At 48.9% G+C, this 22,545-nt stretch overlaps 1 protein-coding gene and 1 long non-coding RNA gene across 3 annotated transcripts; both read right to left on the reverse strand.

Annotated features, from left to right (window-relative positions):
- Nucleotides 1-11,055: 11,055 nt before the first annotated feature.
- Nucleotides 11,056-15,302, reverse strand: TLCD2 (TLC domain containing 2). Its single transcript, XM_028109449.2, is given in 5 exon segments — nucleotides 11,056-13,309; nucleotides 13,312-13,851; nucleotides 14,406-14,488; nucleotides 14,706-14,788; nucleotides 14,998-15,302. Coding segments are annotated over 5 exon segments (957 nt in total). The 5' UTR covers nucleotides 15,174-15,302; the 3' UTR covers nucleotides 11,056-13,234.
- Nucleotides 15,303-16,519: 1,217 nt separating this feature from the next.
- Nucleotides 16,520-21,155, reverse strand: LOC148163489 (uncharacterized). 2 transcript variants are annotated; one of them, XR_003610301.1, is made up of 4 exons: nucleotides 21,061-21,155; nucleotides 18,864-19,034; nucleotides 17,981-18,044; nucleotides 16,520-17,576 (listed from the first exon to the last, which is right to left on the reverse strand). It is a non-coding gene; the product is annotated as an uncharacterized LOC148163489 (long non-coding RNA). The 2 variants fall into 2 exon arrangements; XR_015769111.1 differs by having other exon boundaries at nucleotides 16,520-18,044.
- Nucleotides 21,156-22,545: the final 1,390 nt, after the last annotated feature.

A 22,545-nucleotide genomic window follows, 5' to 3' on the forward strand; every position in this document is an offset into this window, starting at 1 on the left:
AGCATAGAGCATACACATTCTATTAATGGCAATTTCCCAGGTTCAGTATTATAATTATGTAAGATGTAATCTCGGTATAAACTGGGTGAAGGTATGTGGGACCTTCCTGTATGACCCTTACAGCTTTTATGAATTTATAATGATTTCAATATAAAAAGTTTACAAAAAAAAATCTTTTAAAAAGGGTGCCTGGGTGGCTCAGTCGTTAAGCGTCTGCCTTCAGCTCAGGTCATAATCCCAGGGTCCTGGGGGGATCGAGTCCCGCATCCGGCTCCCTGCTCGGCGGGAGGCCTGCTTCTCCCTCTCCCGCTCTCCCTGCTTGTGTTCCGTCTCTCACTGTCTGTCTCTCTCTCTGTTAAAAATGGATAAAATCTTTAAAAAAAAAATCTTGAGCGCCTGGGTGGCTCAGTTGGTTAAGCGGCTGCTGGGATCGAGTCCCGCATCGGGCTCCCTGCTCAGCGGAGAGCCTGCTTCTCCCTCTCCCTCTGCCTGCCTCTCTGCCTACTTGTGCTCTCTCTCTATCTCTGTCAAATAAATAAAATCTTTAAAAAAAAAATCTTAAAAAAAAATCATAGGGGTGCCTGGGTGGCTCAGTTGGTTAAGCAACTGACTTCAGCTCGGGTCATGATCCCGGAGTCCCGGGATCAAGTCCCGCATAGGGCTCCCTGTTCAGTGGGGAGCCTACTTCTCCCTCTGACCCTCCCCCCTCCCTCATGCTTTCTCACTCTCCTTCTCTCTCTCAAATAAATAAATAAAATCTTTAAAAAAAAAATCATAGAACGGGCAAAGACATCAAAGATTATCTTGTCCAAAGTCCTATACAATGCAGTAAGTCTTTTCAAAGCATACATACACTTAAAGATTTATTTCTACAAAAGTTTAACACACACCTCCAGGTGCTGGCCTTGCCAGGGTGCCAGGATACAGAAGACAGCCAACCAGACGGAGGCTATCCCTGCTGGGAGCTTGCATTCTAGATGGGGATATTAAATAGTTACTTATACAGTTAATGTTTTTGGTTTCAGTTTTTACAAAGTTATACAGTCTCATAGAATTTGTTACAAAGAACAGCTGCCTAATGTTCCCTCTGCCCATTTCTCCCTCTCCAAAGAAAACCACTTTCACCAATTTTAGCCGATCATTTTGGCGTTTATTTTCATATCTCCAAATAAATGTGTAATGCTACCTTTTTTAAGTAGGCTCAACGCCCAACATGGGGCTTGAACTCAGAATCCTGAGATTAAGAGTCACATGCTGTGCCAGCTGAGCCAGCCAGGTGCCCCTGTATTGCTATTGTTGATCTTTTGCTTTCAGAGATTTACTTACTTCCCACTACAGAAGATGGAGATCCAACTCTCCCCCCTAGCTTCCCAAATATATGTATATTCTTCCCACTACCATTCTCCCAATCTGGTTATTGAATAATTTTGGGTTTATAAGCAGTGCTTATGTAATTGTGCACGTAATAACAATAGCTAGCCCTTACACTCTGTGTTAGGCACTTTTCTAAGCACATTGCACATGTTAATTAATTTAATTCTCATGATAATCCTATTACTGTCATTCCATTGCACAGATGAGGATACTGGGGCACAGAAAAATCAAGTAACTTGCCCAAGTCCACATAGCTAATAAGTGGCAGGTTTGGGATTGTAATCCAAGCAGTCTGGCTCTAGAAGCCACAACCTCAGGTTCCCTCCCCACTTCCTGTAGGAGGACATAGCAGTGTTGGGTGAGTGCCCAGCCTCTGAGACGCTCATTTATTTCCTCACTCCTCAGGTACAGAGGGCTGTGCCAAACCCCACCTCCTGGGCAGACATTTCCCTCTTGCTAAGGATCCAGGCTATAGGGGAGAATCTACACCTCTCCTGAAACTTCCCCCTAAGGTATTACCTCTCCTGTCCCCCTGTTTAGTGCACTCACCTCCACCTGCTATTTGTATGTCTATCATCAGTAATTCACATGAGGTTTTAATGTAAAAAACAAAACAAAACCATACAAACAAACAAACAAAAACTTTATTATGCCTGTCTATACAAATGGTATGCACAGATTTGCAGCTCATTCATGTTGTCAGCTATGATTGCATTTCCTTTCCTAAGCAACTGTTCATTTTGTCTATAGTGAACAGATGCATCTGCTCAGTTTCCTATAGACGCCTTGGCAATTACTCCCCTGGCTCCTCATTAGTTTTAAATCTCTTCTCAAATATGCAGACATATAAGGCAGCCTATCAGTTTCACCTTTCCCAAAAGGTACCTTCCAGAGCTTTATGACCCACTGTAGTATGCCAGCTTCCCTCTCTGCTTGCTTATTGTACAGCTTTCTTCCTAGGATCCCCATTCAATAGCATCCTGGAAAGTCCTTTCTTCTCTTTTATCTTGATTCTCCTGTTTTCTTCATCTGTGTGCTCCTCTTTCTTGTTTAACTCCTCCCCCTTTTTTTTGGTGAAGTGTATCTTCTAGTAGTTACCTGAAAAGGGTGCATGGAAAATAAATTTGCGGGGACAACCCTCACACTTGATTGGTAGTTTGGCTGGGTATCAAATTCTAGTTTGAAATAATTTTCCTTCAAATTTTTGGTGACATCTCTCTGTTACCTTTTAGCTTCCAGTGTGCTGTTTAGAATTCCAAAGTCGGGGACGCCTGGGTGGCTCAGTCAGTTAAGCGTCTGCCTTCGGCTCAGGTCATGATCCCAGGGTCCTGGGATCGAGTCCCGCATCGGGCTCCCTGCTCAGGGGGATGCCTGCTTCTCCCTCTGCCTCTGTCACTCTCCCTGCTTGTACTCTCTGTCTCTTTCACTCTGACAAATAAATAAAATCTTAAAAAAAATAGAATTCCAAAGTCATTTTTAATCCCAGTGTTTGTATGTAACTCTCCCTCCCCTCTAGAACATTAATCTCTATGTCTTGAAATTCACCTATAATGTTGTTTGATGTAAATCTATCTTCTTTCACTGGTCTGGGCATTCCACGGACCCCTCAACATATAATAACCGCAACTCATGTTCTTTGGTTTTGAGGAGTTGTCTTTCATTACTTCACTAACGATTTTCTTTCTCTTTTTTTCTCAGTTGTCTCTTTCTGGGACTCCGATTATTATTATTATTTTTAAAGATTTTATTTATTTATTTGAGAAAGAGACACAGAGCACAAGAAGGGGGAGGGGCCGAGGGAGAGGGAGAAGCACACTCCCTGCTCAGCAGGGAGCCCCATGTGGGGCTTGATCCCAGGACCCTGGGATCATGACCTGAGCCAAGGCAAATGCTTAACCAACAGAACCACCAAGGTGCCCCTCCCATTATTATTTTTTAAAGTAAACTCTGTGCCCAACATGGGGCTTGAACTCACAACCCTGAGATCAAAAGTAACATGTTCTACCGACTGAGCCAGCCAGGGACCTCTTCCCATTTTTTTTTTTTTAAAGATTTATTTATTTGAGAGAGCGAGAATGAGAGAGAGTACATGAGAGGGGAGAGGGTCAGAGGGAGAATCAGGCTCCTTGCCAAGCAGGGAGCCTGATGCAGGACTTGATCCCGGGACTCCAGGATCATGACCCGAGCTGAAGTCAGTTGCTTAACCAACTGAGCCACCCAGGCGCCCCCTCTTCCCATTATTTTGATGTGGGGGTCTCCTGCACTGGTCCCATGATTGTCTCATCTTTTCTCTCCTAATTCTGGAAGATTTGCTCAATTTTCTCTTCCAACTCTTCCATGAAATTTTCATTTCCAGTATTACATTTAATTTAAAAGTACTCTTTTTGGTTTTCTCTGAATGTCTTTTTTTTTTTTTTTTTTGCTAGTTCTTATTTCATGGTTACAATATATTCCCTGGTCTCTCTGAGGAAAACAATAAGAGCTTTTCTGAAATTTTATTCTCCATGCATAGTCTCTGCTATCTGTGTGTTTTCCCCCATTTTTCTTTTATTATATATACCATGTTAGAGGCTTTCCTCAAATGTGCATAATTGGTTCTTTAATTAAACTTGCAATAAGTACTTCCAATGAAAAGTACAGAGATTTGACCTAATTACAGGGGGAGGGTCATGGGCATTTCTTTGGAAAAAGACATGTTGGAAATGAGCACTGAGGGGCGCCTGGGTGGCTCGGTTGGTTAAGCATCCGACTCTTGGTTTTGGCTCAGGTCATGACCTCAGAGTGGTGAGATAGAGCCCCATGTTGGGCTTGGCGCTCAGTGTGCTTATCCCTCTCCCTCTGCTCCTCCCTCCCCCCAACCCCGCTCTTGCTCTCTCAAATAAATAAATAAATCTTTTTTTTAAAAGATTTTGTTTATTTGAGAGAGAGCATAAGCAGGGGGAGCGGTAGGCAGAGGGAGAAGGAGAAGCAGGCTCCCCACTGAGCAGGGAGCCTGATGTGGGACTCGATCCCAGGACCCTGAGATCATGACCTGAGCCCTTGAAGGCAGACGCTTAACTGACTGAGCCACCCAAGTGCCCCAATAAATAAATAAATAAATAAATAAAATCTTAAAAAAAAAAGAAATGAGCACTGAAAAATGAGAATGTAAAAAAGAAAAAAAAAGAAAAAAGAAAAAGAAAAGTGAGAGTATATAAGATGCAGGGTTGTGGGGTAGGAGGAGGGGAGCCAGAAAGATGGGAGCAGGGGATAATGGGAAGCCTACCAGGCATTGGCCATTGCCTGTGCAAGGTCTTGAGAAAGAAAGAGTGAAATAGTGAAACACAAAGTTCCATGAGTCTGGAGAGTAGGCAAGGGGAGATCATGCAGAACACTATAGTCCACATCATGAGTCATGCCTTTATCTTAAAAAGAAAGAGGAGCATCTGGATGGCATCAAGCAGGGGAATGACATGATCAGATTTGCATTTTAACAATCACAGACTGGCTGCTACATGGAGAATAGTTATAGAGTCATCTTCATGTTACCAGGGCTAAAGATGGCAGTGACTTTGACCAGTGTGGGAAAACGGAGATAGAAAGGAATTAATGGATGTGGAATCCATTCCACACTGGGTGATTAATCAGATATGTGAGTATGGGGTAGGAAGTGGGGTGACATGCTTGAGGATGATTCTTCAGTTCCTGACTTATGCAGTGAGCTATTGGCAGTGCTATGCACAGACCTGGAGAATCCTGGAAGGGCTGCAGGTCTGGGAAGAAAGTACCTGAGTTAGCTTCTGGACAAGACCTTGGATGTCAGAATGCAACAATCCCACCCTCTAGATGTTCATTCTGGTTCATTCTCAGTCTGTCGATGACCCGTTTTTACATTTCTTACCTCTGGTTTCCCTCCTCTGGATGACTCTTCCTTTTCCAATTTCACACTTAAAAAAATTCTGATTCCGGATTTCCCGTAGCCAGGGATCTGGCGTGTTTACTCAATAGTAGAAATACTTTATCATTACTTGTCGAAAGGAGAAATAGGGATGCCTGGGTGGCTCAGTGGGTTAAGCGTCTGCCTTCGGCTCAGGTCACAACCCCAGGGTCTTGGGATCAAGTTCCGCATCGGGCTCCTTGCTCAGCGGGGAAACTGCTTCTCCCTCTGCCTGCCACTCCCCCGGCTTGTGCACCCTCTCTCTCTCTCTGACCAATAAATAAATAAACTCTTAAAAAAAAAGAAAGGAGAAATGAAGAAAAGTGGTGGTGTGCCAGTAATAGTTGGAGACACAGAATAAAATGGCACATCTTCCTGGATCATAAAAGTGATAATTTCACTTGATATTTTGTTAAAAAAATATATATGTATATATATTTATTTACTTTTAAGATTTTATTCATTTATTTAAGAGAGAGGGAAAGAGCACCAGCGCATGAGCAGGGGGAGGGTCAGAGGGAGAAGCAGACTCCCCACTGAGCAGAGAGGGCTGGATCCCAGGACCCCGGGACCACGACCCGAGCTGAAGACAGATGCTCAACTGACTGAGCCACCCAGGCACCCTTATTTATTTATTTTTTAAAGATTTTATTTATTTATTTGACAGAGAGAGACAGCACAAGTGGGGGGTGGGGGCAGAGGGAGCGGGCAGACTCTCTGCTGAGCAGGAAGCTTGACTCGGGGCTGGATCCCAGGACCCCAGGATCATGACCTGAGCCGAAGGCATGAAGGCATATGCTTAACCAACTGAGCCACCTAGGAGTCCCTTTATTTATTTTTTTTAAAGATTTATTTATTTATTTTGAGAGAGAGAGAGAGAAGGGGGGGAGGAGCAGAGGGCAAGGAAGAGAGAGAATCTCAAAGAGGCTCCATGCCCAGCACGGAGCCTGACATCATGATCTGAGCTGAAATCAAGTGTCCGACACTTAACCGACTGAGCCACCCAGTCGCCCCTGTAAAAAAATTTTAAATCAAGTATTATAACTTCTGGGGGCGCCTGGGTGGCTCAGTCGGTTAAGGGTCTGCCTCGGCTCAGGTCGTGATCCCAGGGTCCTGATTGGTGGGGAGTCTGCTTCTCCCTCTCCCTCTGCCACTCCCCCTGCTTGTGTGCTCTCTCTCTCTGTCAAATGAATAAATAAAATCTTTTAAAATATATATATAACTTCTAGGGGCACCTGGGTGGCTCAGTCGTTAAGCACCTGCCTTCAGCTCAGGTCATGATCCCAGGGTCCTGGGATCGAGCCCCGCATCGGGCTCCCTGCTCCGCGGGAAGCCTGCTTCTCCCTCTCCCACTCCCCCTGCTTGTGTTCTCTCTCTTGCTGTGTCTCTCTCTGTCAAATAAATAAATAAAATCATTTAAAATATATATATATAACTTCTAAGTAATTTCAAATGGTATTTTATATGAAAACACAGCAAGAGACTTTGAAGCAGAATACAAAGTTCATATGAATTTCTAAAATTCAGTATATGTCAAGGAAGGGCTGTTGTAGCCGCCCTACCTGGGCAGTGCCCACATCCCCTCGACCTCCCCAGCTCCACACCCCTGCTTGCTGTCAGGGTAGAAACCTTTGGATTTGGGGAAGAGCTGGGGTTATGGAAAGAAGGGTGGGAGCTTGAAGCAAACGGTGTTTAGACACCTGCTGAGGGGAGCAAGTAACCAGCAGAGTAGCAGTGCTGTTCTTTTTTCAAAATATTTTATTTTATTTATTTGACAGAGAGACAGAGAGAGAGCACAAGCAGGGGGAGCAGCAGGGGGAGAGGGAGAAGCAGGCTCCTCACTGAGCAAGGAGCCCGATGCAGGGCTTGATCCCAGGACCCCAGGATCAGGACCTGAGTCGAAGGCAGATGCCCAACCGACTGAGCCACAAGGCGCCCCTAGCAGAGCTGTTCTAGGCCAGTGTGGCAGCAGGACTTTGTGGTATTCCAGTTCTTCAGGCTTCTCAGTCCTCCTCTAGCCATGCCCTGACGTGGCATCAGGGGAAAACTGTGCCAGTCTCTCAGCCCCCAGGATTAGCATTGCCAACCAGTGAAATTCGAGGAGGCAAAGGAGTCTTTCAAGGGCATAGGCAGGTAGGCCAGAGTGAGGGGGACAAAACTTAAGCCCAAGAAATCATTTCTTATCCCTGGAATGTCAGTCACTACCCCAGAGTGGTTTTGGGGTTGGGTGGTGGTAGGCAGGGAGCCCTTTGCAGGGACCCTCACGTTGCACGACACAAAGGAACTCCCATTCTTCTACTCCTACTCCTGGGTTTACATCCTTACTTCAGTTGAAAGAGCTCGCTAGGTCTGAGAATCGCTACTGTGTCGGGTTCCTGCAGAAGATGTGTCAAGTGAAGGTTTGTTTCCCACCAGGTGAGAGGTTGGGAAAGAATACACACAACATGGAGTTAAGTGGTATTCTTGTTTGCAGGGGAAAGCTGCAATGGACCTCTGCCCTGCAGTTACTACATTCCTGAAAAGCGACGAAATCAATACTTGGTGAATATAAGTCTGGCTTTCAGACTGAAGCACCCTGACTTAGAAATACGACTTCAGAGGCAATTTATCCGACTTAATTGATCTTCAGTTGTCAGGTGGCTCCTATCTTTCTACCTTGAAGTTTCTCCACTCCTCAGCCTTTCTATAAAGAAAGAGCAATATAGTGTAGAAGAAGGAGCCCTGAACCAAAGCAAAGACCTGGATTCTAATTCTGGCCATGCCACAGACTAGCTGGGTGTGCTTGGATAAGTCACTTAACTTTTCTATGTTTCAATTTTCTGCAAAATAAAATAGTTAAAACTGGATGGTCTTGAAGGTGATGTATTAAAAAAAAACTCAGTTACAAGGGGAAACAAACTGAACCCATGCTCATGTAAGCAAATCAAAAGTTTTTTGGCTTGTGTAATTGAAATTCCAGGGAAGGTCTGGTCAGGCAGAGTTTGATCTAGATACTCAAATGATGATAGAAATCTCCATCTGTGCCCCCTCTTTCTGTGGTTGCTTCATGCTCAGGGAAGCTCTCCTGCATCCTACTGGCTTAGCAATGTTAGCACACATGGTGTATCTTAGCCAAAAGTTCTAGCAGAACTCAAGGTGCTGAGGCTCAGAAGCTCTGCTTATGTGTCATGAACTCATTTCAGGGAAAGAGGATGTGGTGTTTTGATTGGCTAGGCCTAGGTCACATGCCCATGGACAAGGGCATGAAAGAGGGGTGGTTTTTATTTATTCATTTTTTATTTTTTTTAAAGATTTTATTTATTTATTCGAGAGAGAGAGAATGAGAGATAGAGAGCATGAGGGAAGAGGGTCAGAGGGAGAAGCAGACTCCTGGCCGAGCAGGGAGCCCGGTGTGGGACTCGATTCCGGGACTTCAGGATCATGACCTGAGCTGAAGGCAGTCGCTTAACCAACTGAGCCACCCAGGCGCCCTGAGGGGTGGTTTTTAAAGGAAAATCTCTACAGTGCTAGGCAGGCAAAGATAGCAGACGTTGGCCACAGGTGATGTAATGGGGAAAAATGGGTTTGAGTCCAGACCCTGTCACTAACTAGCTGGGTAAAACTGAGCAAATTATCTAACCTCTCTGAGCCTCAGTTTTCTCATCTAAATAATGGGATTAGTCTCTATCTATCGAGTGGGGTTAAATAGGATAAAGCATAAAAGGTGAGTGACATGTGGGAGAAGCACAAGAAATATTCAGCTTGGGATGCTGTGACTTTAGGTTAGTGATTCCAAGGAAACATTTCATTTCAACACAAGAGCAGTTCTTTAAAGAATAGCTTCCCTTATGTACTTTCCTGCTAAGTGAGGGCTCCTAATTTTCAGCCTGACACATCCAGATTTTATATAAGATAAAGCCTTGACAACTCAGTTATGGAGATTTCTGTTTAATTAATTTTCTTGTTAACTCAAGATTAATTTGGCTAAAAGATTCTTTGGGTTTCAAACCTTGGCATTGAAAATCAGTCTAAATTGTCTGAATCCATTCGCTTGCTCTAAGCCCATTCTACTGAATAAATTGGGTTTGCTTTTTGATAGTGGAGGATCTTCGAACACTTGAGGGCTTTGTAGATCAAAAAGTTGGTGCCAAGAGGAGACCTTCCCAAAGCAAAGCTTCCACAATCCAGTATTTCATTATAAATCAGACCACTAGAGCCAAGAAGAAGTGACTCAAAGAGACCGCATTCACAAAAGACTGATGCAATTATTTGCATAGCAATTTATTAACTTATGATCAGGATAGTGTTTTGAGACCATAAAATACCAATGTCCCCATCCAAGAAAGCCACTCCCCTGTGCCAGAAGACAAATAATTCATCAGCCAGTAGCTTGGTGGCATGGAATCAGTCTTGAGGACCACCACTTCACTAGGCCATGATGAGGTCTGACAGATCACTGCTACAGTGACCCAACTCATGGTACCAAATGTAGCATTTGCCAACCTCTACATTTTTGAGCTTCTCTTTTCTAGGGACCCAATTGACTGTGCCTCTCTAGGACCCATCATCTATAACTTGTCCACACCATCTATAACTGGTCTACTTGATATCTACTCAATCAATTATAATTATAATGCAGTCCTGCCTTCCTGAAGTTTCACTGGGTCACCATGACGAAAATCTGTGTGATTCCAAATTCTTCAGGTGTTCTCTTTTGTCCTACCCCCACCAGTAGCTAATCTCACCCTTTCTGTGCAAATTTTACTAGTTAACCCACAGAAACAGTCATATGTCCATAATGGTCAAGGTCTTGAGGTCTCTCACAGATACTATCAACTATTACCTGGAGGGGTACTCACTGGAACCATGAATTTATGACAGCGGCAAAAGAAAACGTGTAGGGCTTGCAATGAATCAATATTGACCTCCACACATACTTAGGGAACAGATTCCTGCCATGGGTTTGCCACATTTCTTTCCTTTTTTTAAAAATTATTATTTTATTTATTTGACAGAGAGACAGTGAGAGAGGGGAACACAAGCAGGGGGAGTGGGAGAGGGAGAAGCAGACTCCCCACCGAGCAGGGAGCCCGATGTGGGGCTCGATCCCAGGACCCTGGGATCACGTCCTGAGCCGAAGGCAGACGCTTAACGACTGAGCCACCCAGGTGCCCCGCCACATTTCTTTTTCTTTGAAAACTCAAGACAATGTTTTTCTTAATCAGGACATTCAGTGAAGATGGCAGACTGAGTTTTGAAGATGCTACTTCTATTAAGGACACACACTCTGAGAGAATTCTACGATTTCTCTATCTCAACTTTTATACCTTTACCTCTCTGGCTTTTGTCTGATTACATGAAATATCTCTGCTCTTATTTTCTGCCTGTATTTGCTTCCAGCTGTGGCAATTTCTCCTCAGTCTCTATTTGTTATTCTTCCCTTTGTGCTTTAATGACTCTATGATGGGCATCTCACACAATCCCCCCTTATTTTTTCCCTATCTCTATTCTTTCTTTCTTGCTCTCTTCATCTATTTCCTCTTTTTCCTCGTTCCTTCCTTCGGATATTTTTGTTTGTTTTGTTTGTCTGTTTGTTTGGGGTTTTTTTTTTTTTTAGATTTTATTTATTTATTTATTTATTTTAGGTAATCCCTACACCCAACTGGGGCTCAGACTCACAACCCTGAGGCCACACATGCTCTATCACCTGAGCCAGCCAGGTGCTCCCTTCCTTTGGATGTTTATTTAATCAGTCCGCCCCCGCCCCCGCCCCCTTCTTTCCCTCTCTGTGGTTCTCCTCAGCCCCTTTGCCTGTTCTCCCGTCTCGGTTTACATTCCCTGATTCTGACTTCTCATCTTCCTACCAGTCTCTGCCTATCAGTTCCTGTCAGGCTCTTTGTGTTTTGCACTGTAGCTGTTTGTCCTTTGTCTTTCTGCCTGTCTCCAACTCCACATATTTCCTACTTTCTTTTTCTGCCACTGAATCTTTCCATTGAGTTGCGTCCTCCACCTTCTGTTCTTCTGCTTCTCAGCTCCCCTGACTGATTCCCCTCCTCTCGATTTCCCCCCCTCTCTTCTCTCGCTCTGCCAGTCTCTCAAAATGCCTCTCTTCCCTCCACCTCTCCTGAGTCTGGTGGTTCCTCCTTGTCACTCACTCTATTTCTCTGTCTAGACCATCTGTGCCTTGCATCCTTGGGGTCCCTTCCTGTCAGCTTTTATTTCTATTTTTCTTGTCCTCTTTGTTTATGACCATTTTACCAGTTCTCTGACTTTGGTTCCTGTCAGCATCCATGACAATCTTTCTTAACATTTCCACCAAGGATTCCCTGTCTTGCCCTCCATCTCTCTTCACCTCTGTCTCTTCGATACAATTGATCTTCTCTTTCTGTCCCTCAATCTATGTGTGTCTATTTCTATCATCCCTTTTGTCTTTCTCTAGCTCAACTTTTGGGCAGAATTTTTTTGTTTTAATCTTCCTGTCTCTTGCTTTTGCTCATGTATCTTTTCTGTGGATAATTAAGGGTTATCTCTTTCTGTCCATTGTTTAGTAGAATAGCAATCTTAATCTGCTTTACACTTCCCATAACCTGGCTGTTCTGCCTGAAGAAAGGAGAGATTTTGTGCCATGGTGGGGGGGGGGAAGGCAGCAGAAGTGGTAGGGGAGAGGGGCGCCTGGGTGGCTCAGTCAGTTAAGCGTTGAACTCTTGATTTCAGCTCAGGTCATGATCTCAGCGTTGTGAGATCGAGCCTGGCGTTGGGTGTAGAGCTTACTTAAATATAAAGTTAAAAAAGAAAAAAGAATTTTTCTGTCTCTTAAGTGAGATGAGAGAATGAAAATTGGGTGGTTAAGAAATTACCCTAGGGGCAAATGGGTGGCTCAGTCGGTTAAGCACCTGACTCTTGGTTTCAGCTCAGGTCATGATCTCAGGTTTGTGAGATGGAGCCTGCTTAAGATTCTCTTTCTCTCCCCCATTGCCCCCACCTCTAAAAAAAAAAGTGGCAGGCGAGAAAGGAGAGGACGAGCTTGCAAATGAATCCTAGTAGAGGGTCAGGTATTCCTTAATCCCTCTGCAGGCAAGTGAAAGCCTTCCCTCATCTACTTCTACCTTCATCCTTCCATGAAAGCCTGGACCTTGGAAAACGTTACACTTGGCACCCAGAATGGGTGTTAAAGTCCCTGCTATGGCTCTGGACTTCAGTACTGTCCTAGGAAGACAGACCTAGTCCCATGCTCATTTCTTTAAGAATCTGCACTTTCGGACGCCTGGGTGGCTCAGTCGTTAAGTGACTGCCTTTGGCTCACTCAGGTCATGATCCTGGCATCCCGGGATCGAGCCCCACATCGGGGTCCCTGCTCAGCGGGGAGTCTGCATCACCCTCTGACCCTCTCCCCTCTCATGCTCTCTCACTCTCGCTCCCTCAAATAAATAATAAAAAACCAAAATCATTTAAAAAAAAGAATCTGCATTTTCTTAGAAAAGGTCAGGAGATAGTAAGACAATTTAAAAGGCAGATGCTGGGCTTTTTAAAAATTTAAAAGGCAGTAGGACTAGCTGTAAGTACAAACACAGTAGTGTGGCTTTGAGGACCAGAAATAGCAGCAACTGTAGTGGTCCAGTTCTTCTGTTTCTTGGCCACTGCTACAGATAGCACCTGTTGTGGCCCCCTCCCCCTGCTAGAATTTGGTTGCAGGTGAGGCCTCTCTTCCCTCTGAACCCACCCCCTTCACATCAGATCTCTCTGGTCCTAATAGGACCTCACCTTTCTTCACCTGTTCCTGTGTTAAAAGTAGAGGATGTCGTTAGCAGTTTCACTTAGCTTCATGCCTCCTGCCACACCTTACTGGTAGCACTGGCCGTTCCTCGAGTTAGTTTGCTGAAAGAAGCAGTCATCTGATGATGGAATTCACTGAACAATAGCCCAGTTTCCCACCCATCCATGAACATCAGCATTTCTTCTAAGATCCTAGGAATGGGAGAGGGGTGTGAATGACTTGGAAGAGGGACTGAGATACTGAAAATTCAGTCCAGTCCTTACCCCAATGAAGGACTGTACACTGTAGACCACCATCTCCTTGTCCTGGCCCTACCTCCCCCAGGACTGGCAGAAAAGGAGCCTGAGGCCTCTCTCTAGTCTTTCAGGCTGAGAGTGGAATCATCCCTGGTGACAAACTCACCATTACGACATCTCCTTGTGCCCCTGGTTTCCTTATGCCCAGGGATGGGTGGATGAGGCTGAGACCGCAGGACATCGCTGACCAAAATACGGACACCCAGTGTGATGCTTAGGGCACCCACAGTGACCAGCCCAGTTGCACCAAGGATGACCAGAGGCGGAGGCACCTGGTGTTGCTGTCGGATCAGCCACAGACTCATCCACCCCAGAGGCACCAGGCGGAAGAGGGCCAGGGTGGCCAGGGTGGCCCAGCTGGCCATGCGGAAGGCCAGGGATGGGGCCTGGTGAGAAAGCAGCAGCAACTGTCGTAGATGCAGGCAGGCAGAGTTCAGCTCCAGGAGCAGAGACACCATAGAGAAGCCCACACAGTGGCTGGACAGAATGGCAGCGCTGAAGCAGCTCACTACCTGGGGAACCGGGGTCAGAGGTCAGAGGACCCTCCATAACCTTCCTCCCCCATCATGTACCAATATCCCAGGCCTTAAGACAGGGGCTCCCAAGCATTTTGTGGCACCCTATCAAAAACCTGCCCTTTATACTTACCCTTATGTTGGGGCCTGAATGGCCTTAAAATAACCCTTCCACGGGATAGAAGCAGCCTTGGCCCAGAGGCTGTCTCCTCTGGGGCAGCAGCAGCATCTGCACACTTCCATTCCTGGGCTTTCATGCCCCATGCCCACTCCCTATACTGGGCCTCCCCTTTCTCAGAAAAGCTCCATATGTAACATTCCTGCAATCAGATGGGACACCTGAGGGAATCCAAGCTACTCAGGGAGTGCTCAGACTCCAGCTGCAGCTAGCAGTCAATCCTCTCCCCCTCAAACCAGCCCAAGGTTGGGGAGATCAAGCACCAACAGGGGTCAGAGGCTCTGGGAAGTCATTGGACAGAAACCTGTAGAGAAACTGGGGACCCCAGCCTGAGCATACCACCCTTCCTGTGTCTCCTTTCTCCAGGTCTCACCACCAAATGATGACACAGAAGTTCCCAGGCCTGGCGCAAGGTCTGGTTCCACAGCATGTCAACTCCATCCGCCAAGAAATAACCTATGGGCGTGGCACGAGGGGGAGGGGCATTAGGCCTCCCCTAAGTTGTACCTCCTGGAGAGGAATCTTCATCCCCTCCTTTTTCTGGGTCTTCAGTTTCCTCCAGCAAAGCTGCCAGAAACATTTGACCCCTATGGAGAGGGCAAAGGGGACGTGGGAAGTTACCATTGTTAGGTTGCTCCCCGACCAAATGGCCCGGCCTTCCCTGCAGACTCACCCACGGACACAGCCACCAGCACCAGGGCCCAGGGCGGGTGGCCGTGAATCGGGTCGGCAGCCATCTGAGGGTACAGCGACAGCCTGTAGGAGAGGGGGGACCACGGTCAGCATCGTGCAGACTCAGACCCCATTCTCCCGCTGTGCACATTCACCCACCCATTCACACCCCCACCCGGTGTCAGACTGTCGAGGTCCGGCTTCGATTTTGAAGGTGCCCGCCGGGTCTTTCAGTCTCAGCTTTCCACCCCTCACCCTCACCCCGGTGCCTCCCGAACCTCTATACCCCGCACCCGAGCAGCGCCCCAACCCCTGTGAGCAGGCTGTGCAGCAGGGAGACACAGATGTTCCGCCACTTCCAACGGTCATGGGCAGCAGATCCCGGCGCGGGCAGCAGCTGCAGCGCCCAGTGCAGCCCCCGGAAGGCGGCGAAGGAGGCGCCGGTCACAAGGAGGCCCCAGGACGCCATGGCCTGGCGGGCGGGCTAGGTCCGGTTCAGTCCCTTGGACCCCTGCGCTCTCAGCCGGGACTCATCCAATGCCAGCTGCGGGGACTGTACGTTGGCTTCCGGACAAGTACCGGTCCTCGGCCTCCCTGGCCCACCGCGCCTCTGGCATCCGCTCTAACTTTTCCAGGGTTTGACCACGCCCCCATCACTCGGCTAGGTGGCGATTGGAGCAGCCGTGGGGCCACGCCCCGGAGCCCCGCAGCCGATCGCGTCCGGCCCTAGCCGGGGATGGAGGGTTGGGGGCTCCCGGGGGCCAAGCCTGGCGACCGAGCTCAGAGGCACTTCCAGCATGTCGATAGGGGTCTTCCCCAACGCCATGTGTCCCAAACCCCTCGGAGCTCCAGAAATAGGTTGATAATCTCACCTGACACTCCCACAGGCCCCGCCCCATCGTCTTTCACCTCCTCTCGCCACGCTAACCTCTCACCTGCTGGTCGTCCTTCTGCCCACTGCACCCTCACCGACCTGAAGGTAGAGGCCAGCGCACACCCACTCGCACAAGCTTAAACATCGCCACCGCCCTGCCCCGCACCACCCCCCGTCTCAGCTGTGAGGGCACCTCACTTCTTTGGAGCCACCCTTTCCACCTCCCGAGGTTTCCAGACCTTTAGCACATCACAGCGACCCTATGATTCCAACAGTCCTGTTCCCTTACGCTGTACCTTCAAACAGAACAACAGCTCCCATTTTGGAGAGGCGACCCACTGGGGACTCCTCCCCCCAACCACTTTTGGGGGCCTACAGAAGAGCCTTGCTATTAGGAAGGGGAGGCAGAAGGAAACCACTCAACACAAGTCTTGAAAAGCACCCCTCCCCCCAGGGCTTGGTACACGGTAGGTGAATAGAATTCTCTCTTCCAATCTGAGGCGGCAAGGAGAGGTCACACAGGGTCACCTCAAGGTTGGGGCAGAATCAGAGAATAACAAAGACTGATAGGATTCTAGGACCCTTCAGCCTGGAGAGGAAAATCTGCGCCCCTCCCCCTCCCCCATCTTCCAACTCCTGAAGAGTGACAGATTTTTACTGTTTTCCTTGCTCCACTCCACACCTCTTTAGCGGGCTGAAAGCTGGCAGACCGCCGTTCCCGTACATGGAAAGGGGAGATTCCAGCTACTCCCAGAGAATGAAGTTGTCCACATTCTCACAACCCCTTTTCTTCACCAAAACCCCATTATGTCCAAAGGGCTAGGGGCACCCCTTGATTCCTCCACACCCACCTCTCCAAGCTTTTAAAAAAATTACACTGATTCTTTTACATTTTATTACATGAAAACCATACACAATATAGAAAATTTTAAAGTTACAGAAAAGCCAAAGAGGAAAATTACAATGACTTTGTTCCACTGTCCACAGATAACTATTAACATTTTGTCTTTCTCATCTGTTTTATGTATACAAGAATATACCCATCTTTCTAAAAAAAATTGAGATCACATAATACACTATTTTTATAACCTTCTTAATATTCAAAGAGCATTTTTCTTTCCAGTCAAATGTTCTTCTACATGACTTTTAATGGCTGTGCAGTACTCCACCATCTGGATGGATATACAGTGATTTACTTAAGCAATCCCCCACTGCAAATTTTCATTACAGCAGAAAAGAAATGAATTCCCAATCAGACAGTTGCTTCTCATTTTCTCTATTGCAATACTGGGATGAGCATCTTGTGACTAAATCTTTAATTATTTTCTGAGGATAAATTCCCAAATGTAGAATTACTAGGTCAAAGGCGATGGAAACTTTTAGGGTATTTGAGACACATTACCAAACTGACATCCAGGAAGGCCGTACCAATTTGCACCCCCATATGCAATGTATGGGAGTGTTATTTTAGTATTTCTTTGCCAATACTGGGTCTTTCTTTTTTTTTTTAAATATAGTTTGCTAAGGGAAAAATGCTTTCAGCTATATTTGTCTTTAATTACTAATGAAACACACTTTGTTTTTCATGGTTTTATCCATTTGAATTTCTTCTATGAATTTCCTGCGTATGTCCTTTCACAGCTGGTTCTTGCTCCTTGAGGCTGCTTTATATAAAAATTACAGGGTAGGGAGGTGGGAGAATGAAGCCACAGGACATTTTAATACAGTCTCATATCTCTGAGGGAGGCAGTAAGTAACACTGGAGAGAAACAGTGAATGAGGCAGATGGCTGGGAGCTGGCTGTCCTCCCTCCTCCTGGGGTGCTCCTGCCCTTTATGGGTCCCCTCTGCGGGGTGCCCAGACAGGGCCCTGTGCTCTCCAGGCCTGGTCCTTCACTGGTCTTCTGCCTGCCTCTGTGTTCCCAGGCTGTTCTTCCTCATCTTTACTTCATGATGGGTGAGGATGGCAGAGCCACATACCCGGGGCTGGAGGGAGACACTGTGGCCAGTGAAGCGGGGAGGGGAAGAAAGGATGGAAGCAATGTCCAGGGACAGAGCAATCTTTGTTGCAGACTATGAGTTGACTCAGTCTACCCACCCCCTCCACTGCAGTCCCAGACACATCCAGCTTAGGCTGCAGGAGGGTGGGTTCAACGATCTACTCTCCCCTAAATCTCTGTTTCTCATAAATGGAGACTAGGACCCTGCCATCTCCACACCTCCTGCTCCACAACAGGACAGCTTCCTACAGCTCCTGAATTTGGCCACCTTCAGGCAGGGAGACTGGGCCATGGTTGAACCACACCAGTGCCTGAGCCCCAAGAGTTAGACTGCCTCAGGAGCTGGGGGGTGGTAGGTTTATACTGCTTGATGCCCTAAAGGGGGTCACATCCCATAACCCACCTCTCCTCGTTGCTGGAGAGAACTGTCCGCCTGCACAAGCCGGAGCAGGGTCTCACAAGTTATCCTGGAAGGTAAAGTGAGGGAAGAAACAGGAACAGCAGTTGCAACCCCATCAGGGGCTGCAGGCCTGTTTCGGGTGGCAGAGGAAGCCTAGGGCCACCTTTGCATGGTGGGATGTCAATGGAGAGACTGTGCTCCTCCCGGCCCCTTGCACTGGTCTAACCCTAGCCCCCCCCTTCTAACCCGCCCCCCATCCTCCTTGGGTTATGGTGTTCACAGATGGGGGGAGGGACAATAGCTTATGTGAAAAGCTGTTTTGTTCCCACCCACAGGGAGAGGACAGCCCAGGCTCTGAGTAGTCTGTAGAAGTAGGCTTCTGATTCCCTTCTGCATACTCAACCGTGTGACTCCCCATCTCACAGGTGGAGAAGCTGAGACAAGAGGTCTAAGGGTCCCACACATAGGTGATTATCCCTCAATCTAGAGTCTAGGCCAGTCTAAGGAAATAGAGGAAGAGGTAAGAGCATGGGGATGACTACTCAGATGGGAGTTTCAGTATGACCTTTCTCCTGAAGAAGAAATTTACTGTGGACCTCACCTGGAAAGGCAGTAGGAAAAGAAAGGGAGACAAGGAAGGAGGGCCAAGAAAGACATCTGGGTAAAAGGGTAGACAGTTTTCTTTGCTTCTGTTACCCTCCTCTTGTCACACCAGTGTAGACCAACTATCCTTGGCTGGTCACAGCCATCTATTCCCCAAACCAACCAGCGTCTCTAATCGAAAATTGTTCTTTTTTTGCTGGGCCAATCTGGCCGAAGGCTCTCCAACTGAACAAGGTCCCCTTCCCTCCCACTGTTTGGACCTTCCCAGCCCCAGTTCTGTCACCTTCCAGATGAAGGGGAAAGCAGCTCCTTCTCCTCTTCCTCCTCCTCCTTGAAGCCAGGGGCAGAGGGCAACAGTTCTTCAACTGGCAGCTTTAGCTGGGTCAGGACATAAAGCTTGCCACTGAAGAACTACTGCGGCTCAGCCAGGTGAGGATGTGGGAGGGACAGGCTCCTAAAAGGAAAAGGAAGAAAAAATGGGAAGGATCTGAGCAGGGCCATATCACAGGGACACTGTCCCACTGGCCATCAAAGTCCAGCTCCAGCAGATGCTCAACCTCGTAACAAAGCGTTCTTCACTCTGACCTGGGCCTGCAGGAGCCGTTAACTTCAGTAAGAAGCAGGAGGCAGCTCTAAACATACTTCCTTGTGCCTCTTTCCAGAACTGAAGGCTGTAGGGACCCAGGTCTGCTCTCACCCCTCCTTGCCCCAGCTATGGATGGAGGGCCCAGCCTCTTCAGCATTCAGAGAGGGCTGGACTTAGAACCCTGGACACACTCCACTAGCCCAGGTACTAGGTGAGAAGTTGCACCTTAGGTCCAGAAATGGGAGTTCAGTGATCAGAGAGTTCAGCTGGAAGAGTTTTGGGGGCCTACATCTGGGGAGGAGTGAGGCAGGGAGGAGGTCTAGAGTTTGGAAGGTCAGCAGAGCCCCCAGAGACTGTGAGGAGAGGACAGGGGACCAAAGGCTGGAGGGGAGGGAGGTATGGGCAGGGTGGATGGGCAGCTTCCCCAAGACTCTTAAATGCCAGGCATTCCGCTTGCGCATTCCGGGTACATCTGGTATGAATTCCAGGCTGTCTGCCGGCCCCTCCATGTCTGAACTTTGTTCCAAGTTCCAAGCCCCGCCCCCACAGTTCCAACGCATGAATCAGCAGGAAAAGCCGGGCCCTGCAGCATGGCCCAGGGAGGGGGCTGGGGGCGTGGCAGGCTTGAGGGCCGAGAGCTGGGGAGGGCGGGTCTGTGCTAACACTCAGTCCAAGGGCATGGCCCATGCCAGTGTGAGGAGCCAAAGGCAGTCTTGCCTTGAGACTTCTATACTCAGAGGGTAAGAAAGATTAGGGTGGGGGTGGGAGGTTTTCAAATTACAAAAACCCTCTTGGGGAGACATGAACTTTGTGGTATCTTCCTTTCCCCAGGTGACCAGTCCAACTCCTTCCCACTCTCCTCTGCCTGAGCCAGCTCTGTTCAGCCCATAGGACTCAACGGCTGCTCAGAGTCTGTGCCAGGCAGGTGCCCTTGGCTGCAGGGCGGGGTGGGCCCAGGGCACTGACCCTCTGACCAGCTGCTCCATCAACCCTTTGGCACCCTGACAATTCCTAGCCCAGTCTGACAGCCAGGATGACAGGCCAAATGATTTGGAGGCTGGAACTAGGGCCGGAGGGAGGTGGGGGCGATAGCCTAGCGAGAGGCCATAGGGAGGGGCCAAGAGTTGGCCGAGAGGTGGGGAGAGAGGGAGCCCAGTGATGACTAACCCAGGCGCCCCACCCAGCCAGCCGGCTTCCCAGGCAGTCAGGGCCAGGCCTGGGCTAGGGGCCCCACAACCGGACATGCTGGGGGGAGGTGCAGAGGTGACCTTCTCTGGGCCCAAGACGGCCAGTTAGGCTGGGGAGAGGGGGTTAGAGTTTCCAGGTCCTCCTCCAGCCCGCTTCCCCCACCAACCGCGGTGAAACCCTAACCTTTGGGTTGCATAAGGCCCCCGCACCGCCGCCCCCTACTCCTCTCCCCTCCCCCCTTACATAACATCCCCTGGAGGGAACGAGAGGAGGGGCCGACCCGCCCAGAGACCCCTTCCCTGCCAGGGCGCTCAGTTGGCCCGGACCAACTGACTGCCAGTAGAGGAAAACTACCTCCCCGCTACCCGCCCGGTCCAAATCCTCCCCAAGCTGGGAGGCCAGTTCTCCTATCCTCTGACCAGGAGGTGCCGAGGTTAGCTGCCCCCAGCCCTCTAGCCCCTCGTCTTCCTTCTAGCCACTCTGCAAAACCCTCCGCCACGACTGTCGTTCCGGACTCTTTCTTTAAACCTGCTGCCACACTACTCCAGCCAGTCCAGGCCCCCTCTCCCCAAAGGCTTCCCTGCCCCCGCCGCCCCCTTACCCCTCCCCCGGAAGGGCAGGGTGTGGCCACCAGGACCCTACTTTCCCCCATTACCCCATTAGCATGATTCCCTCCAGTGCGGCCGGGACCCCAGCTCACACCCACCTGGTGCTGGGTGGGGGGATTGCTGAGGGTAAGGGAGCAAATCAGTGCGTCCGTTCCCCACGGCCGGCGGCGCTGTGTCTTCCCTGCGCCCAGCACACACCGGCTCCAGTCCCCGATCAGCTGGCGGCGTCGTGACGCACAAGCTGCGATTGCACCGCCCAGGGCCAATCACCGCCCACTGCTGGGCAGCGTGACCACACCCACTCGGGGGCGCCAGCACTTCCCCCAGGTCCCGCCTCTCCGGCCGTCTTAGCTCTGATTGGCAAGGAGGCCACCCCTTTGCCTGGAGGAGCTGCGTTAGGCCACGCCCACCAACTCACGAGCTCGCCAATAGATGAAAGGGTGTGGCTGAGCCCTCCGCCTAAGGCCGCTTGCTTTGAGGAGCGCTACGTCAAACCAGAGTCCTAAAGAGCAGAAGGAAGTAAAGGCGTGTGTGTTTGCAGTGCACACTGGTCAGTGTAGTTCTCCGTCTGACACCTCGTTCCCAGAATCCAGCGCGCTCTGTGAGTTGGCATTTTTAAACTCATTTCTGAATCCATCCCGGCGAAGTCCTTAAAGGGCTACAGCCCCTCCTTTTGGGAGCCGTGAGTGCTTCTTTTAAGACTACCCCAAAACGGATTCGCTGACTTCTGCGCATTAGGCAATAGCTCTCTAGGGAAAGATGGAGCAGGCGAAGCAGCAGGAGTGGGTAGAACTGAAGGTGGAAATCAGCCTTCAGGGCAGCAGGCTCTTCCATTGGATAAGGACTCCTGAGGGTTTTTGGGGAAGGGAAAACTGCCCACCTCGCCTGGTGCTACCTTTCACTGGAGAGATCTAGTCCTCCTCTCCTGGCAGGCTCTTACTAACCAGGAGACTTTTCTTGTAGAGTATGTCTTGTCCCAGTCGTAGACAGAGCCTCTCAAGCAGCAGACTCCTAACAAAAGATTCATAGTACAGTCTTCACCTGAGGGTAGAAGCAAGACTTGTGGTTGGAAACTAGGGGATGGGTCGTGCCAAAATGTCAACTGGTAAGCAACCCCATCCTCTGCCTAATACCCCATTCTGTCCCGCCCTCCAGAAGCCTTTCACTGACTCAGGCCTACTTAGAAGGGATTTCAAAGGTAGAAACCAATGAGGAGGCTGCCCCTTCTCCAGGGGCCAATCAGAGCCTGGGGGGGCGGGGAATGGGCAAAACCGAGAGGAACCCAATGACTTGGCAAAAGCTGCTATACCGCTTATTTAAAGGGGCAAGTCTGGGACCGGCGGCAATTTATCTCCCACCCGCCCCCACCCCGCTCCCCAAAGACGAACGTGTGGACAGGGGGTCCATGACTTTTCCATAGGCTCCCAATTGAGAGTGAGGGCAACTGAGCCGGAAGGATGAGTCTGGGGTGTGAGATAGTTTCTCTGTATTAAATACGGGCTCCACCAAGTAATTGCTGTGGTTCCTAGGAGCTCCAGAATTTTGAGCCTGCGTTCAGAACATTGTGCCTTTAAGGAAACTTC

The sequence above is a fragment of the Eumetopias jubatus genome, unplaced genomic scaffold, assembly GCF_037043125.1.
Source record: "Eumetopias jubatus isolate StellerSeaLion01/CBP00866 unplaced genomic scaffold, mEumJub1_p1.0 scaffold_10, whole genome shotgun sequence".
In the NCBI taxonomy this organism is placed as follows: domain Eukaryota; kingdom Metazoa; phylum Chordata; class Mammalia; order Carnivora; family Otariidae; genus Eumetopias; species Eumetopias jubatus.